At 37.6% G+C, this 20,292-nt stretch overlaps 1 protein-coding gene across 4 annotated transcripts in view; it reads left to right on the top strand.

Annotated features, from left to right (window-relative positions):
- The window catches only part of RPGRIP1L (RPGRIP1 like), a 98,210-nt gene extending 79,202 nt beyond the window's left edge, over positions 1 to 19,008 (top strand). For 2 of the 4 annotated variants that reach the window (XM_037815878.1, XM_037815876.1), the window contains exons 25-27: positions 8,351 to 8,435; positions 13,434 to 13,567; positions 15,828 to 19,006. In XM_037815878.1, the coding sequence (XP_037671806.1) occupies positions 8,351 to 8,435; positions 13,434 to 13,567; positions 15,828 to 15,940 (332 nt within the window). In that variant the 3' untranslated portion in view covers positions 15,941 to 19,006. Of the gene's footprint in view, positions 1 to 8,350; positions 8,436 to 13,433; positions 13,568 to 15,827 lie in introns of all 4 variants that reach the window. The other 2 variants (XM_037815877.1, XM_037815879.1) reach the window with 2 other exon arrangements.
- Positions 19,009 to 20,292: the final 1,284 nt, after the last annotated feature.

Raw genomic sequence — 20,292 nt, 5'->3', positions numbered from 1 at the left:
GAATCTATACAAAAGGGATTTGTATGTTGAGACCTAAATTAGGTATACAGAAATGAGGGGTTTAGTCTGATGACCCCCAGGATCATTCATAATCTAACTTTGGTCTTTATTTAGAAGGATTAATACCAGTTTCAGCTACACAAAAAAAAAAATCCATCTCTGGGCTACAAACAATGAAAAATAAAAACAAAGTCGAATTCACTCACTAGACATGGGTAGTGAAAACAAAGCATTTGTATTTTATTGGGCTTGAAAATATTGCTCGAAGATTGCTGAGAAAGCAAGAAAATAGTTTGGGGAAAAAAAATAAGATTAATGGTAGGTCTGAAGAATGTTGTCTGGGCTGAATAAACCTAGGGAATTGACAATGGGAAGGAAAAAGATAAATGAAATCGTCCGAAGTTTTTATGAGACCTACACAGATCTGGGACCTTAGTCTTTAAGGATTGAGCAGTCTGGTTTTTTTGGAACACTTAAAGTTTAATTCAGAAGATGAAGAGTATGTAGAACTTTAAATTTGGTTACTAATAGGAGAGGAAATTTGTCTAAGAGAACATTACAAGGATGATAATATTTTAATATGGAAGTTATCCGAGATTCAAGGTTATCAACCCTTTATAATTAAACCTTCTATATTTCTTACTTCTGCCATTCTGACACTGATACAGAATGTAAGGATTTCTCCGATCTGCTGAAGTGAGGGATATACTTTTAATGGTAGACAACTCAAAATCAACTCAAATATTTGGACTACTGATGTGTATCCTTTTTGAGACATATGCTTTCAGTAAGTTTGTGTCAAAATCTAGCAAGTCCTTAACAACTGTGGCTTCTGATGAGAATGAAGGGTAAACAGTTAACTTTTCAGAATCTTCAGGATCGCTTTTTTATTATAAATTATTTATCTTTAATTGTGGTAAAATATACCTAACACAACAATCATTTTAAGTGAACAATTCTTTGACAATTAAATACATTGACAATACTATGTAATTTTCACCACTATTTCCAGACTATTTTAATCATCCTAAACCAAAAGTCATACTCATTTAGCAATAACTCCTCATTTCCCCCCTCTTCACCCCTGATAACCGCTATTCTGCTTTCTGACTTTATGAATTTGCTTATTCTAAGTATTTCATATAAGAGAAATGACACAATATTTGTCCTTTTATGTCTGGCTTATTTCACTCAACATGATGTCTTCAAGGTTCATCCATGTTGTACTGTGTACCAACTCTTCACTTCTTTTTATGGCTCAATAATATTCCATTATATGGAAATACCACATGTTGTTTATCCATTCATCTGTTGATGATGGACACTTGGGTTGCTTCCACCTTTTGGCTCTTATAAATAATGCTTTTGTGAACATTGGTGTACAAATATCTGAGTCTCTGTTTTCAGTTCTTTGTGCATATATACCTAGAAGTAGAATTGCTAGGCCATATAGTAATTCTATGTTTAAACTTCTGAGGAACCACCAAACTGTTTTCCAAAGCAGTTGCACCATTTTACATTCCCACCAACAATGTACGAGGGTTCCTCTTTCTCCATATCCTCGCCAACACTTACTTTCAGCTTTTTTAATAATAACCATCCTAGTGGGTGTAAAGTGGTATTTCATTGTAGTTTTAATTTGCATTCTTTAACAGCTAATGATGTGCATCTTTTCATATACTTGACATTTGAATATTTTCTTTGGAAAAATGTCTATTCAAATCCTTGGCCCTTTTTTTTTAACTTTGTGTTTTTATTTTAGAATATAACATATACATAGAAGTGATAACTTTTCAAGTGCAATTTAACAAGTAGTTAGCAAATTTCAAAGAATGTTATGGGTTACAATTCCACAGTTTCGGTTATTTTCTTTTTGTGAAATATAGCATATATGCAAAAGGCAATATCTTTCAAAGTATGATTTGAAAAGTAGTTATATAGGAAGTTTCCAAAAATGTTGTGAGTTACAGTACCATAGTTTCAGTTATTTCCTTATTTTGAAATATAACATATATACAAAAAGGTGATAACTTTCAAATTACAATTTAACAAGTAGCTATAGAACAAATTTCAAAGGATGCTATGAATTACAGTTCCACAATTTCAGTTCTTTCCGTCTAGCTATTCTAATACCCTAGCAACTAAGAGGAAGAGAATTGTATAGAGATTCAGTATTCATAATCCTTTGTTAAATTCCATCTTATCTGTTGCTACCCCTTCCTCTAGTTTAATCACTTTCCTGATATTAAGGGATGTCTAGGCAGTGACCACCCTAACTTGTTCATGTTGAAAAGGGATGTCGAAGTTGTATAAAAATGTGGCTTATGAGGGGTGACAATGGGATTGGGAAAGCCATAAGGACCACACTCCACTTTGTCTAGTTTATGGATGGATGAGTAGAAAAATAGGGGAAGGAAACAAACAGACAAAGGTACCCAGTGTTCTTTTTTACTTTAATTGCTCTTTTTGACTCTAATTATTATTCTTGTTATTTTTGTGTGTGTGCTAATGAAGGTGTCAGGGATTGATTTGGGTGATGAATGTACCACTATGTAATGGTACTGTAAACAATCGAAAGTACGATTTGTTTTGTATGACTGCGTGGTATGTGAATATATCTCAATAAAATGAAGATTAAAAAAAAAAAAAAGAAGAAGGGAAAGTTAAAAAAAAAAAAAAGAAAAACAAGGAAAAAAAGATGTAGTGCCCCCTTGAGGAGCCTGTGGAGAATGCAGGGGTATTGGCCTACCCCACCTCGATGGTTGCTAACATGACCACAGACATAGGGGACTAGTGGTTTGATGGGTTGAGCCCTCTACCATAGGTTTTACCCTTGGGAAGACGGTTGCTGCAAAGGAGAGGCTAGGCCTCCCTATGGTTGTGCCTAAGAGCCTCCTCCCGAATGCCTCTTTGTTGCTCAGATGTGGCCCTCTCTCTCTGGCTAAGCCAACTTGAAAGGTGAAATCACTGCCCTCCCCCCTACGTGGGATCAGACACCCAGGGGAGTGAATCTCCCTGGCAACGTGGAATATGACTCCCGGGGAGGAATGTAGACCTGGCATCGTGGGACGGAGAACATCTTCTTGACCAAAAGGGGGATGTGAAAGGAAATGAAATAAGCTTCAGTAGCAGAGAGATTCCAAAAGGAGCCGAGAGGTCACTCTGGTGGGCACTCTTATGCACACTTTAGACAACCCTTTTTAGGTTCTAAAGAATTGGGGTAGCTGGTGGTGGATACCTGTAACTATCAAACTACAATCCAGAACCCATGAATCTCGAAGACAGTTGTATAAAAATGTAGCTTATGAGGGGTGACAATGGGATTGGGAAAGCCATAAGGACCACACTCCAGTTTGTCTAGTTTATGGATGGATGAGTAGAAAAATAGGGGAAGGAAACAAACAAACAGACAAAGGTACCCAGTGTTCTTTTTTACTTCAATTGCTCTTTTTCACTCTAATTATTATTCTTGTTATTTTTGTGTGTGTGCTAATGAAGGTGTCAGGGATTGATTTTGGTGATGAATGTACAAGTATGTAATGGTACTGTGAACAATCGAAAGTACGATTTGTTTTGTATGACTGCGTGGTATATGAATATATCTCAATAAAATGAAGATAAAAAAAAAAGAAAAGGGATGTCGACATTTTGGAAAAAAGGACACATCTGGTTGATATTCTTGAAGAGGCTGTTGCCTCTGGGTTTTGGGATTTAGCTTGCATAGGAGTTCTCTGGAGGATTTAAGTTTCTGAAGAATAAACTTAGTGAGTGAAACTTTATTTATAGGGTCCCAGGTAGAGATCCGGGTATTCTTTAGGGTTTGGGGGACTACTGTTGACTTGGGCTTGTCATACTGTGGTCATTTGGCATCTCTAGCTTGCAGAGGAGTAACCTCCAGGACAGCTTCTTGCCTCTATTTGAATTCCCTTAGCCATTGAAATCTTATTTCATTGCCTTTCTTTTCCCCCTTTTGGTCAAAAAGGCATTCTCAACCCTCAATGCCAGGATCAGGCTCATTCCTGGAATCCATGTCCCACATCACCTTGGTCTGATTTTAATTGGATTGTTTGTCTTTTTGTCATTGAGTTGGAGGACTTCTTTTTATATTGTGGATATTAAACCCTTATCAGATATATGATTTGCAAATATTTTCTCCCATTCTGTAGGTTGTCTTTTCACTTTCTTCACATAAATTCCTTTGATCTACAAAAGTTTTTCCTTTTGATGAAGTCCATTTTATCTATTTTTCTTTTGTTATTTGTGCTTTTGGTGTAAAATCTAAAACTCCATTACTTACTACAAGGTCCCGAAGATACTCCCATATATTTTTTGTTAGAGTTTTATAGTATTAGCTCTTATATTTAGGTCATCAATCTATTGTTACTTAATTTTTTTATGTAGTCAGAGGTAGGGGTCCATATTCGTTCTTTTGCATGTGGATTTCCAGTTGTTCCTGCACCATTTGTTGAAGAGACTATTCTTTTCCCATTGAATGGACTTGGCACCCTTGTCAAAAATCAGCTGGCTATGAATTTATCCCTGGACTCTCAGTTTATTCCACTGGTCTGTATGTCTATCCTTATGCCAGTACCACACTGTTTTAATTACTGTAGTTTTGTTACAAGTTTTGAAATCAAGAAGTGTCCATCCTCCAACTTTGTTCTTCTTTTTCAAGATTGTTTGGGCTATTTGGGGATCCTTGTAATTCTATTTGAGTTAGAAGAACAGCTTTTCCATTTCTCAAAAAATGGCTGCTGGAATTTTGATGGCGATTGCATTGAATTTGTAGATTGCTTTAGGCAGTATTGGCATCTTATCAATATTAAGTCTTCCAATCCATGAACACTGGAAATCTTTGCATTATTTAGGTCTTCTTTCATTTCTTTCAGCAATGTTTTATAGTTTTAAGTATACAAGATGTTCACCTCTTTGGTTAAATTTATTCCTAGGTATTTTATTCTTTTAGATGCTATTTTAAATGGAATTGTTTTCTTGATTTCCTTTTAATATTGTTCATTACTGGTGTATAGAAACCCACGTGACTTCAGCATTTATACCTTGTATCCTTCAACTTTGCTGAATTCACTTATTGGTTCAAGTCGTGTTCTTGGGGATTATTTGGGATTTTCTGTATATAGAATCATGTCATCTGTGAATACAGATAGATTTGCTGCTTCCTTTCCAATGTAGATGCCTTTTCATTTCTTTCTCTTGCCTAGGAACTCTGGGTAGACCTTCCAGCACAATGTTGAATAACAGTGGTGAAAATGGTCACCCTTGGCTTATGCCTGATCTTAGGGGGAAAACTTCCAGTCTTTCACCATTGATTATGCTGTGGGTTTTTCATAAATGCCCTTTCTCATGTTGAGAAAGTTTACTTCTATTCCTAGTTTTCTGAGTGTTTTCATCATGAAAGGATGTTGGATTTTGTCAAATGCCTTTTCTGTATCAATTAAGATGATCGTGGTTTTTTTTTTCTTTCTTCTATTAATGTGGTATATTACATTGATTGATTTTCTTATGTTGAACCCTCATTGCATTCCTGGAATAAATCCCACTTGATCATGGTGTATAATCCTTTTTAATATAATGTTGGATCTGGTTTGCCAGTCAGAATCACTTTTTAAAGGATGTATTTGAAGTTTTGAAATTGTAGTTTTTATAACCACCCAGAGTTTCAGAACACCAAATGAATGTCCTTAGGATCATGACTTCCTCAGAGTTGGCCAAGGTGTCACTACTTCTCACAAAGCCTAAGGGGCGACACAAAAGTGTTCACTAGTTCTTGATCCCATTCGGAGACTGAGCAAAGGAATGTTGGGCTAAACAATGGTTCTCCACCTGTGGTACCCTGACCAGCAGTATCAGTATCACCCAGGATCTTGTTAGAAATGCGAATTCTCGGGCCCCACCATCTAGACCTACTGAATTAGAAACTCTCAGGGTGGAGCTCAGTAATCTGTGCTTTTAAAAAGCTCCCCCAGGGATGCTAATGCACATTAAAAATTGAGAACCGTTGGAGCTAGATTAAGATACCCAATCTAGGTCTTATTTGTGCAAGCAAGAGAGCCCTAGTTCTAATTTTGTATACCTTTGGAGAAGTAAACTTATTGAAAATTAGCTTGAGGTTTTATAGAAATGAATTTTTTAAAGTTTCAGCCAAGAGAGTTGATTTAAGGCACCTGGACTAGGTATATCTAAGCGTTATCTCTTTGTGAAAGAATAAAAAGAGAATGGGGTTCCAGACTACCTTATTTTAACAAAGTGTCTGCAGCTTAAACAGCAGAAGTTTCTCTTCATACAGAACAAGGAGGAGTTAGAGTATGGAGGTTAAAAGCATGGTGCTCTGGAGGCAGATGTTGCTGGATTCAGTTTCTGGCTCTGCCACTTTCTGACTAGGTGACCTTCAGCAAATTAGTTACCTTTTCTGGGTCTGTTTCATCTTCTGTAAAATGTGGGTTGGCATGGTTCTTAACCCATGGGAGTGCAAGCAAGAAAAGTATTGCATGTAGTACCTAGGATATGAACATTACTCGGTAAATTTTGTCTATCACTATTTTTATGTTTGTTAAAAGAATAGGAAATACAGCCTGCTGGCCAACTGGATGAAGTAGAAGCAGAAGGCGCCCCAAATGTTTTACCATTTCAGTAGTAATGATATTTTTTTAAAAGCCATTGAGATTCATCAGAACTGGTCCATATGTAATTGAAAGACCCATTATTTGATGCTGGACTTTGAAATTCACTGCCCTTTTAAAAAAAAAAAAAAAAATCACTGAGATTACTTTTGTCTTCAAATGATATAGACAGTATGGCATGTACGCTTTAGGACTCTGAAGTCTAAAAGGCTATGGTCTGCCACATCTTGAACTGATGATTACTAGCAAAAACAAAAATTTCCCATTTGAAAAAAAAGTTCCCGTATAGCTTAGTGTATTGGTGGCCTCTAAAAAATGAGGTCCTCTCTCCTAGCATTTGTGGAACACATCTATTAGCATGGATTTTTTTTTTTAGCATTGATAGGTAAAACACTGTATTTTTAAAATACTCTGAATCCTTTGGGTTGGTCTTTATTGACTCTTGTTAATCTCAGTAACCTATATAATTAGTCACATGTACTAACGTTGTATTGTGCAAAGAGCTATAAGCTAGGAGTCACTGTTTCAACTTGGTTTTCCAAAATGTCTTCAGTGATTTTTACTTCGTCTTGCCTTTTCTTAAGCCACTAACCCACCCCTACCTTTGTGTCACCCACCCTTATACCAGGCATGTGTTTGGCATTCAGTTTATATTTGTTCAACTGAGCCAACCCATTAAATGACTTGTGATAGCATTGTAATTTGGGACTGTACGAACATTTTCCAGAGAAGCATTCTCGGTCTGCAATGTTTGGTCCCAGCAGAGCCTGAGAAGACCTGGCTTTAGAATTGTAGTAGTATCCAGATCATTTGTGTACTTTTGGTTGGGGATAATCTCTAAATTGAGATTTGGCAACAGGAGAACCTTTACCTCCAAAATGATATCAGTAAAAGAAATGTCTTCAGAAGCTAAGGCATGTCCGTATGACTGCCGAGCTGTGAAAAAATAATCAGCATGAAAATTGAAGCATTCATACTCTTGAGGTGCCATTTTCCCGAAGTGCAGGTACTTGCTTGTGGTTTCAAGTGTTTACCATCTTCTTCCTGGTGGGACTTTAGATCTGTTATCTAATCTAGTTATTTCAGCTAAGAGAAGTCTGGCCACATTCTTGTATTGCCAACGTGTGCCTTTAAAAACCAGACAGCTTTCACACCCTAAAAGACCTCCCTCTCACTCCTCTGCATTTCTCTCCCATATTCCCCAGCCAAACAGCAGCAAACGTCAGCCTGTGAATTTCCTCCACCCAACACACTACATGCCTCTTTTATTGCATATGGTGACAGGAGAGAAGGATTAAATTACCAAGGCTGTCAGGAAGGACAAGCACTGTGCCATACATTATCATTATCACTCACTTCATGGGTGAAAGAAAATCCAGTAAATCCCTCAAATACAAAGTAATAAAGACCACTGGCTTTTACCATCATGACTGCCAGTGCCATTAACAGGCAGTGACAGCGATGTGGCACTCTTAGATGTTGCTTGTATCTTTCCTGACATTGCACATAAACCTGCCAGTGACGTGACATTAGATCACATGACTATTCAGATTTGATTCTGGTTTCCAGAGCTGCTTTCTATACCCAGGCATACAAGTGAGGCAGCATGACTTGCATCTTTAAAAACAGGTATTCATAAAAATACAGAATGATACTAATATGAGCATATTCCTGAGTGACTTCTTTATGTGGACTTTTTTTTTATCATCTAGTGATCTACGTGGATAAAGAAAACAATCAAGCAAAGAGAGAAGTCTTAAAAGCTGTATTACAAAAACAAGAAATGCCTAATCGAAGGTACATTTAAGCATTCTAAATTAGGCTGATGGTCTGTATAAAGTGGATCTTTGTAGCACTATGGGGTGGTGAAAAAAGCACAAGATAAGGGATCAGAACACCTGGGTTCTCTGATTCACTCTATGCTCTTGAGTGAGTACATGACCTCTCTGGGTCTTTCTTCCCAGAAGTACAGTGGCCCTGCCTGCCAAACAGAGTGACTGTAAGGCTCCTGTGATGCTTTGGGAACCAAAAGACAATACACTGTATATAAAGTATTCTGTTGCCATCCACGTGCAACTGTAAAGAGTATTGACAGTGGTTGAAAGGAACAAGCACACTCTGGAGTCAGGTGGCTTGGGTATAAATTCTTATTCCATCATTTACAACCTGTCTGACCCCAGGCAAGTTACTCAGCCTCCCTGTGCCTCATTTTCTTTATCTGTACAATGGAGACGGTAATACCACATTGGGTTGTTGTGAGGATTAAATGAGATAATACATGTAATGCAATTGAAATAGTACCTGACACATAGTAATTGCACGGTAAGTATTCATGCATCACTGTAAGCAGTAGTAATATTGACATTATTGTCTGTAATAGCTCATCAGCCTTTCAGACTAATTTTTATCTTATTCTCACTGCTTAATAAGTCATTTCATATTATTCTGTTTTGAATGCATTTTTTTACCTTTGCCAACTTGAATAGGACAGTTTTCAATTTTGGTAGAGTATGCCCTTCTGAGAAAAAAAAAAAAACTGATCTTAAGTCAGTGCTTTTATGTGAGCTCCCAGTGTGCAGTTGGAGGTTGTCTAGGTGCTGCCCTTAACCCCTGAGCTGGGTTCACCCACACCCTTTGCTGGCTCTCCTCTTTGTGCTGGGTGGGCCTTTTATCTCTCTGCTGTCCTCCTTGACTTTGTGGTCCATGGATGGCACAGCCTCTCGCTGCCTCCAAAATGGAGTCTCAAATTCTAACCTTTTCCTAGAGGCCATGAGGTGAATGTTAAAGAAATTTCTCAAATGAGCTTCCAACTAGCATTTTATGTTCTGCTTCAGAAGGGAGATTGGACTTCTCAGCTCTTGGGATCTGATGTTTCTTTCATCAGTTCCTTGAAATGTGTGTATCATTTCTTTGGATCTCTGTTTTAATCTTCTGAAGAAGGGGTGGTGGGTAAAACCCCATTAATAAGCCTGAGGTTCTGTTTTTCCCAGATCACTCAAGTTTTACTTATTTACTTTGTATAATTCAGCTTCATTCAAGGCTCCCTCAACCACCAGTTCCCCTGGGGTTATCCCAGGTCACTCAAGACTTAGCAGCACTGGCCACACCGTCCCTGTCTGCTCATCTGCAAGCTGGGTCATCCTGGCCAGGACCGAGCTCTCATCCCATGGACACACCCTGGGCCAGGACTTGTCAGTCCTTTCAGTCTTATTTTGTCTAACTCCATGCTCACTTTGCTTCTGGAATGTTAAAACATTATAAGCAGCACTTTTCATTGGGGGAGAATGGTTTTGTTTTCTCCGAAGTGTTAATGTTTTTAAAAAGGCAGATTCTGTTTTAATTTGAGACCTGCGTTTCCTTAAAAGACTTACTGATTTGTTCCAAAATAGTGTTGTTGTTTTTTAAATCCATGGTAATTGTAATGATTCCTACTCTCCCATCATTGTTTTTTCTAAAGATTATCAAATGCCACACCAAGACACAAATATTTTTGTCATTTTTGAGAAAAACTGAGGGGGGCATCCCAGGTGCAAAGTGGCTGACTCTAGCTAACGCCAGCTGAGGGAGGACTTGGGTGCCAGCTGTGTGCACTTCTGACCACCATGCACACGACCCGTCCCACTTTTCTCCCACAACTGCCTCATTTTCTGAAGGAAGAAAAGGTTTTACATTCCCATTTTTCCACAGCTGAAAGCCAATTTTTATTCCAGTGAATATTCTCACCTTTTTTAAATACTCAGGACTTACATTACCTTACTTGACTTAACTATCTCCTGCATTGCCTCAGACAGCAGCCCTCTTTAACACTGATGATAATTTACGGAGACAGAGATGTGTGGCCAGTGTTCCCCAGAAGGTGTAAAGTTGTATTCAGTTGTGTACTGAATTGTCTCTAGTGCCTTTGCATTGTGCCCCAGGTTATATTTGCAAATGTACAAGTCTTACTTTCAAAGGGAGACAACATACTGAAATGGGACTTTAAAAATTATTTATTTGAAGTCATGGTTTTGACACTGACTTAAGGTTCCTCGTTAGTTTCATTTCTTCTTCTAATGGTGTTCTGTTGAAAAGATCTGACATAATAATCAGCATCCAATATCCAAGACTTACAAGTGACTCAGGCTGTTCTGGCCTCTTTCATATAAAAATGTATTATTCCCAAATGAGGAAAGAATTAAAAATCAGGTTAAATGATTTGGGGAGTTTTAGTGCCTTCTGATTTCCCAAACAATAGCAAGTGATATTTGAGATCTAAATTTGAAAGCCTTGCTTTCTCCTGGAAACCTTCCCCACTATACCAGCTTTTGGTAAGGACTCTCATTTTATTGCTCACAAAGTAATTCAACAAATCTATATTGATCCCCTACTAAGTATCAGGAGCTAGAATGATGAACAAGGCAAAAAGTCTCTGCCCTGATGGAGTTTGAATCCCACTGAGGAAGACAGGCAATAACAAGTAAACAAATAAACCACTCACATATTGTGCTAAGTACTAGAAGAAAATTGAACAAGTTTCTAAAACAGAAAATAACAGGGACAGCAAAACTGAGGAGTTGACATTTAAGCTAGTTAGTGAAGGATAAGAGGACCCAGTCAATTCACAGAGAGCCAGAGAAGATCATTCCAGGCAGAGGGGCATGCCAGGCATGAAGGAATATCTAGAAGCATGTTCTAGGACGCGGTGGGTAAGCTAGAAGGCTGGATCCACTGAGCAGTTGAGAGTCGCAGAAAGGAGAGATGGCAAGAGGAGGCTGCAGCTGAGGCAGCACTTCCTGGTTTTACGTCCACTTGGGTATTTGGCTCCTGTGCCATGTGTCTGTCCAGGTTCTCATACTAGACTGTAAGCCTCTTGACATGGAACAAGGTTTTACCTCTTTGGGCAGGATTAAAGATGAGCTATGGGGGGAGGGGAGGGTATGTGTGCGTATTCATTTTTAAATTATTTTAGTGTCCTTTCCTCTTTTCTCCCTTTTCAGGTTAACTCTCTAGTTTCTTAATTTTGTATTTGACATCTCATTTTGTTCTCTACAGAATTTAAAGCCAGAAATAATGCGTTTTTTATTTCTATCCCTCTGTCTGGCATTTGGGAGGTTTTTTTTTTTTTCTCTCCTTTATGTCTCAGAATTCTCATATATTCGGTGGAGGTAATAGTCTGCATTTGTAAAGTGATATGGATATGATCCTTAGAAATGAGATGCTGCCTTACTACAATCTGTATAGCTTCTATCTTTCCTGTAAGTCTGGTGATATAAAATGTACACAAATTATCACTTTTAATTCCCACTCTTCCAAGCACATTCATTTTAGGACAATTTCTTTCACCATCACTCTTCTTGTTTAATTGAGTGATACGGTCAGTGTATAATTTGGGAATCTGGCTGAGTCCTTTGCATGCCTTCTTTTTCTCCTCTTAGAAATGTAAATTAAGCTGCTCTACCTAGATTAAAAATAGTAACAATAAAAAAGCAAACCTTTACTCAGTGCTTACTGTGTTCAGTGACTGTCTACATGTATCATCTCATTTGATCCGCACAAATGAGGTAGGTATAATTATCTCCATTCTACAGGTGAGAAAACTGAAACCAGAGAGGTTTAGAAACTTGCCCAAAGTCACACAGCTAATAAATAGGAAAGCTAGAATTTGAAGTTAGAATGGATGCCCTTAAACACTCCAGTATTATCCCTCTCTCCTATGCATCTTAGAAAATACCCACCTTATCTACTTGCAGGCCAGAATCTGCACTCTTCATAATTATTTGTTGTGTAAATAATTATTTGTTGTGTTAACTTTGATTTCAACCTAAGAGATTTCTGTTCTCTAATGAAAATGTATTGCTGACTAAAAACATAGGAATTGAGTAAAGGAATGAAATGTTGAAAACTTATTTTCAGCAAATTAGTTTAAAAAATATTATTGTGTTTATGTGTAAGAGTTTGGAAAGGATTTTACTTGTATATATTTTTCAAGGCAGGATTTCCCAGAGACTTAGATTTTTATGTTTCTTGTTTTGTTTCTGATTTGGGATGGATATATTTTGAAAACTTTAAAACGGTAAAGTTTACAAGCATCCATGGTTTAAGCTATGCTGCCAAGACTTATCAAAAGAGTACTTAACTGTAAATTCCTGCCATTTGGTCAGTCTAAGTGTGTTTGGCCTCAACATAAGCCACTAATTCAAATCAGTTCCATTAGAACCCTACAATTATGTGTTTAAAGGTAAAATAAAACTTGGATGCTATGATTGAAAGTTAAAAGATTGCTGAAGTAATGCAAATATTTGATATAGCTGTTGGGCAGAGCTACAATATTTATCTAACATGATTTAGAATGTTTCCCAGGGAGTGTGATTTGTGCATTTTGTAGAACATATATAATCGGTTAAGTTGTTTAGTAGCAACTCCAAAGTTGTGCTAAAAGCTTGTTGCATTTCTATAGAAAATACTGACCTTACCTCCATTGTCTTCATTCACTTTTTTCTTTTAGCCTTAAAAGTAGATGTGTCAAAAGATGATCAGATAGAATGTATTAGAATGAACATCCTGGTCCTTCCCTTTGCCTCGTGATTTTCTCAGACTCTAGAAATGAATGTTAATCAATGCTTAGAGAAGTGGATTAATGTTCATGTGAAGGTAGTGTGCTATAATAATTCTAAAAGTTCATATAATAGCTTATCTAAACTAATATGCCTTTCCTTTTATTTCAGACTTAGTGACAAGAGCCCATTTGGGAGTCAAGTTTCTTGGTGGTTCTCTTCTTACTTGGTAGTGACTTGCTGTGTTCTTGTCCCTTCTCAGCATTCGCTTCACTGTGGTCAGTGACCCTCCAGAGGATGAGCAGGATCTGGAGTGTGAGGACATTGGCATTGCTAGCGTCGACCTCACTGTCATGTTTCAGGAAGGGAGAGACATCATCGAGCAAAATATTGACGGTATGGGTAGAAATGTTGCTCAACTTGTGCAACCAACAACTGCTGAAATCCAAGTTCTTTATTAAAACCTTCTTTTTGCTGGCTGCAAGGATGTTGAGTCACACGTTAGTCAAATCCTTTGCAAGCTCAAGCTGACTTTTTGTGAAACCGGAAGTGTCTCCCTCATCCCGCCCCCCCTCCCCGCCTTCCTTTGAAACAACGAAAAGGTGAAGAGAATCCATTGAATTTCACAAGGAGTTATTTATTTTTTAGTGTTGGAGGGGAAAGGAGAGTGATGTGACAAAAATTTGGCCATTGGATTTTTTAAATGTTGTTTATGGAGGCCTCATGCTTTCAAGCTTTATTTATAGCTAAAGCACTTTACCTGTAGCATGTTTTGAGTGATTCGCTGTGGTTGTCTTTCACAGGACTTCTCATTATGTGGTTGTCTTTCACAGGACTTCTCATTAATTCAGTGTTGCAGTCCAGTGCTAGAGTCACTGCAAATAACTGAGTAGTTTGGATCACTTGTTTCCCACCACACTGAAGGGAGGAGTAAGGGATTCCTGACAACATGCACTCCCCTGGATTTTCACCTCACCAGGCATGAGTCCCAACAGCACTTCATTTCTACCCTGTATTCTTGTATAATATATGTAGAATCATGCAAAATGTGGGTTTTTTTTAAAAAATCATTGATCAGGGATGGCCTGGGCTATATACAATAAATGGGGAAATGAGGCTGTTTCCTAGTCTCATTTGTTAAGTCAGCAGAGCCATCTATGGAAAAATGTACATGGTTTGTTTATTCATTCGTTCATGCATCCAGCAGACACTTAATTGAGCATCTCTTAAGTGCCAGGCTGTGGTTCATACATCAAGCTGCTTGTCCTAGATGTGTGTCAGATGCTCAAAAGTCAGGAGTAATCCAAATAATTAACCAAATTAGACCAAATTACCAAATTAGAAGCCTGTTCTGAAAAATCCTTGTAAACTATACATCTTGAACCACATGGAAGGTGGTCAAAACTCACTTTGACATGCATGGAAGAAAAGGAATGAAAATTAAAACATTAACTTAAACTCTGTTAAAGGCACCAGGACCAAGAGAGTCTGGAAAAACAACTAAAATTATCTGCACTTATATTCTTAATCTTTTTTGTAGACAGTTATATTTAGCAGCCCATGGTCTCATTCCGGGAAGCCACAGATGACCACACTGCTCTGACATAGACAGCTATTACGGCATGTTTGGGGGAAGAGTCAAAAGATTAGGCACTGGTCACATCAGAATTTTACTGCTTAGTCCTGTGCCACCCATAGAAGTGAGAAGCTCCTAAGAAGAAATGAAGACTCGGGGAATGAGCTGGTGCCACTACAGCCTCTCTGTGTGCTCATTTCTCCACCTAAGTTTTGTATACTAGGTTTTGTTTGATGGTTTCCTGGTAAATTTTCTTGGAATTGAAACACACACGTACTGAAGTTTAAGGAAAACCACAAGAAATATAAACAGGAATCTACAGCGACTCATAAGTAATATCCAGCTTACGAAGTCCAGGAGTCTAGCTGTTAGTCACTAGCAAGAATCCTTGTCCACAGAGGGATGGAGGTCTTCGTTATTGAACCTGAATCCATCAAGCCCCACCACTGAGCTGAAGTCTTCAATCAAATATTCTGCTTTTGGATATCACTGAAAGCTTTGGCTTCTCTTCCACAAAAATCTCACGCACTCTCAAAATTTTATATCCACTTTCCAGCAGTATCAGTTCATGGAACCTCAAAGCCAGTCCACAGACCATAAGTGAAAATTCCCAGGTGTGCCATTTTAACTTTGTCTGCTATCACAGAAAATCCATTTTAAATGGAATGTTTACCTTGGAAAAACAAATAACCATTCAAAATTATGATCATTTGACTTTTTACTTCTGAAATTTGTTAAGACTGTACATTAGAACAAGTTCTCCTTCACTGCCTTATCTTGATTCCTTTTAGACCTTGTATTTCTTACTGACTCAAAATTTCTAATACTGTGAGGGGCTCATTATCGTATAGCTTTTTCCCTAAGTAAACTTCAGGATCGATCATTAATTATATACATATAGCTGCACAAACAATATGTATTTGCATACATTTTAGAGGTGTATCTTCACGCACACATGATAAGCTTTATTTTTCAGATTTCTGAAATGCCAGTAAACGTGGGACTTTTGTAGGAGAGCTGACCTATCTGAAGAGAAATCTGTTGAATGATATTAACACTTTTTTGCTATTTTCTCCCTAGTTTTTGATGCACGAGCAGATGGCGAAGGTATTGGCAAGCTCAGGGTAACGGTGGAAGCGCTCCATGCCCTGCGATCCGTCTATGAGGAATTCGGAGATGGTGTGGAGGATTGAAAGAATCTGCTCCAGAGGCACCTCCTACTCCTGAGTAAATGCTCCCGTGAAAGCTCTTGGATGAGATTTGTGTAACTACTCTGGTGTATATAATCCGTAATTCATGGGAAACTTGGGGAAGGGAGGTCTGAGCTTGAAGCGATCAAGTTTTGTTTACTTTTTCATTTGTTTATGTTTCTATTCCCTCCTTCTCATGACTGCCACCCCTCAGGATTTAAGTTCTCCACAATGGGCCACACCTTCTCAATAATTTATATCTACATGATAGCATAAGAAAGTCTATTTACATTTTCAGTATTTTCTTAAGAAGAACCAAAATGCAATTCCCTTTTTTAATAAGCAAAAAAGCATAAATCTTAGAAAACCTATGAAAAAGGAATATTTTTATGTTATCCCTAATCATCCCACTAAATGGAATGCCCATGATTAGCCTCATTAAGAGTTTTATACTGTGAAGATTTTATTAGAAGCAATATATGAAAATTACTTGGATTAATGTGTTAATCTTCCTCTTTAAAATGCTAATATCCATTTTATGCACATTAAAGCTCAGTATGCATTTCCTTTGATGCATGCAGTTTCTGTCAATTAAATACAAAGAATGAGACTTGGCACCAACTTATTAAATTACTACAAGTTTTTTGTTTTTCTTTCTTACAAGTTACAGTTCTTCCTACTTGGATTATTTTCATGTATTTGTAATGGTGATAAGCAACCCAGGGATCTGTGTGTATGAAGAGGAAATATATAGATACATATATACATATATATGTGTGTGTGTGTATATATATATATGACATATACACTTTGAAAACTTAGCCCATGACATAGAAATTATTAAAAGTATGACTCAAATTATGATATGCTTAGTTAGACCTGAAAGGACTATCTTTTTATCATTTTTAAAATTTACATCAAGTTTACACAATGCTTGGTTGTATCTGGATAACCAGATCCTGGAAAAGCAGCTCAGAAAGTTAATTTCCTAGCTTTTACCCAATCTCACTGAAGGATTTAATTGATATTTTTAATGGAGCTGTGAATCAATGCTGCAAAGGAATTGTCTCTAGAGGTCTAGGATATAATGCATTTCATTTTTTAATTTACTTTTTTATTTGTCATTTTCTTCAAAGGATTTTTATAGGCTGTGGGTTTTCACTGTTTGCAAACAGGCTATGTGCCTTCTTAAGCATATGTAAAGTATTCAGAGAGATAAGTAATTTATTAAAATCTACCTAATTTGCCGTGATATATTAAATCTCTGCTTCAGTGATCACAGACCATTTCATTTAGAGAATTAGGCATTCCCTCTTTGTGTGATTAAAGCTCTGGAAAATGAGTTCTTTGCTCCTATTTGTGAACATTCAAAGCCTGCTAATGGCAAGAAGATGGAATAGATTATGAGACAATTCATTACAGTTCAACAGGAAAAAAAAAGCAGCTATAATGCAAAAATGCAAGTCTGAATATCTGCATATAGTTTGAACCATCTGTGCTCTAATGGCTTCAATAATGACTCGTCTTTAGGAGGCTTTGAAATGACATCCGTACAATATTAATTTGTTGATGTACATTGTGGGACCAGTAGAGTACGATCTGACCACAGAAATCTATAAATTCTGTCTATACCACTGGGCCTCCCTGTCCTGGGGCCTGCCATCTCTAAGAAGCATCTTACGCTCATCAAACTCTGCAAATCTTCATAACAACTCATTCCTCTGGAACCTTCTAGAGACCACAAACATCTGCAGGCTAAACCTCTCCAATCCTAGTAAACAGCCACATGTTTGTTGTCACTTCAACTGGCTCTGAGCTCATCTTTTTTGGCCTCTCTTTCTAGCTTTCTTTGGCTTTATGCAGTTACAGTGTCATTAAGGCCCTTAATATTCCCTGCAGTAATTTAAAACAGCCAGATTATACCCTGGGATTAACCAAGTGGTTTTTGAGACATTTATTGCGGTATTCTCCCAGGAGGTTCATATTATTGTTTTAAAACATTACATCCCAAACTAAATACCCATTTTGCAGGGAGAAGAACCAGATTGTGCTGGCTTCCTATGATCTTTAAGTGGAGAGGGAAAGTTTTTATTAGACAACTTCTGGGATCTAGTCAACTGTATGGAATGTATACCTCAGATAAGATCAGAAATTAGTCATGTTGCTGTCACATTTATGTTTCTGTAATATTAAAAATGCCTTTCCTAGTTTTAAAATAACACAGCTTCAAACTATTGTTAACTTTTCATAGCACTCGTGATCATAAGTAATTAAATAGCTACCAGCGTATTTCGAAGTGAGTAAATGGTATCAAATACTATCATGTGGTTACCTCAATAGGATTTCATAATCTGGCGGAGAATACTTGTTGGCTTTGTATTGTTTTAACCAGAGTTCATTGAAAAGTTCGCCACCTTTTGCTTTACAGTGCAATGATTTTCCCTCGGTGAGCCAAGCCTGATCCATGAAGTATGGCTTGGAAGGCAGGGCGGGGCGGGGGGTGGGGGGTCAGCAGTGGCCTTGCCACACAGACACACAGTTTAGGGTAGTGCTTGTGTGGACTTACAGCCAACTCTTGGTGTCAGTGTAAACAGTACACTCAGCACTTTTTTGGACTGTAATGCTTTTAGTTTGGATATATATAGAGATGTGATGTGGTGTGTGGGAGGGTATATTTTACATGGTTTTTGTTTTTGTGTTTTTGGTTTTTTCTTTTTGTTTTTGTTTGGTTTTTCTTCTGCCTACTGCAGTAGATAAGTCAAATTCCCAGCCACTGTCATGAGAAGCAGTTGACAAAAATAAGTTTTATGGTTTACAGTGCGGTTTATGTAGAGAACATTTCCCTTCACTCTCAATTTCAACATGTTTTCTAAATTATCGTGGTTTATTGCTGTTTAACTTAAATTAGTTTTTTTTTTTCAAGAATAAGTAGAGAATATGTTTAATCGAATAAAGAAAGGCCACGTTGAAATTTTGCTGTTCCTGCCATTCATTCATTACCACAAAACACGAATAATCTCTAAGTGCTATGGTGAAGTGTGGGCTGAGAAGTGGTCATGTGATTTGGGAAGTTCTGCGTGCCCCCATGTTCCCACAACAGAACATAAATTATTGTAGTAATCTGACATCAAGAGCTGTGACAATGAAAACCAGTTCTTACACATGTTCTAACAAGAATCTGATTAACATTTTTGTGGATATGGAAAATAACTTTTTTTGAGTCAAACTGGCAAGATTGCTGAATTTAGAATGATTTCCTTATGTGCTAGATAGCAAAATGTGAATCATGCCTGTGAACAAATATGAGAATAAAAATGTCATCTTTGTATAGTACAAAACAACCAAGGGAGAGCTTTGGGGATATAAAATTATCAAGCTAGTGACAATATCAGGATGATACATCCCCATCTATGAGAATGCAGTTTAATGAGTCACTCATGCCTGAAGGCCTCTGACTACCTTAACAAAGAAAAACTAAACCCCTGATTTATTAGATAGGGCAACGTGCCTAATTAGATCCATGAATGGGAACCAACACAGCCTTATGTCCCCTTTGTTCAGAACATAAACAACCTCCAGGGTTAACCAGAGAGCTAAAAAAGTATCAAAGCTATAGAGACAAGTGTTTCAAAAACTGAAAATATAGAATTAGAAAACATCTCTCATCCTAATCTCTTTTATCTTGCGAGACAGAATTTTCACTTCCCTTGCAAAGTGCTGCCAGTGGACTGAACTTTACAGTCTAGCCTCCTAGAAACAGGGCCCAAGTCCCCACTATTGTTACAACTTATGTTCCTGCCCTTTTTTTTTCCCCTGATATAACTTATAATCGATTAATGTATTAAACCATGTTTCTTCTTCAGTTTCTCTCAAGTAAAATAAAATCTGAGACTCACAGGCTTAGAGCATGACCTCTTCTTTCCTGAGGTAGATGCCATCAGGCTTTTTCTGCTGCTTTTTGCCCCTCGGCTTGACTGAACTGCACCTTTCTCATCTCTGTAATAGCATCACCACCCTCTTCACTGAACACCCGTTTATTTTCTTTTTTAATCGAAATTAGCATCTTGATCTTTATATTCTTGTCATCTGTTCATCTGAACATCTCCTTCCACCTGTCCATCCTCCTATTTATTTTTAGTTAGCCAAAGCACATTTTGCCTTCCACTTTACCTTGTCTTTTCTTGGTGCTACAACCAGTTCCTTAGACATCAGCATCTGTGACAGCTCCAGTGGCCTTCCCAAAACGTTCCTTTGTCTTAGACTTCTCTTAAATTAGCATGACAGTAGCCCTCTGAGTCAGCCATTATGAAAGCTGAGGAAAAACGCAAGCTAGTTTTTCTGTCTTTGCTTCTTGT

This window comes from Choloepus didactylus, chromosome 22 (genome assembly GCF_015220235.1).
Source record: "Choloepus didactylus isolate mChoDid1 chromosome 22, mChoDid1.pri, whole genome shotgun sequence".
NCBI lineage: Eukaryota > Metazoa > Chordata > Mammalia > Pilosa > Megalonychidae > Choloepus > Choloepus didactylus.
This window is presented reverse-complemented; position numbering and strand designations above follow the sequence as displayed.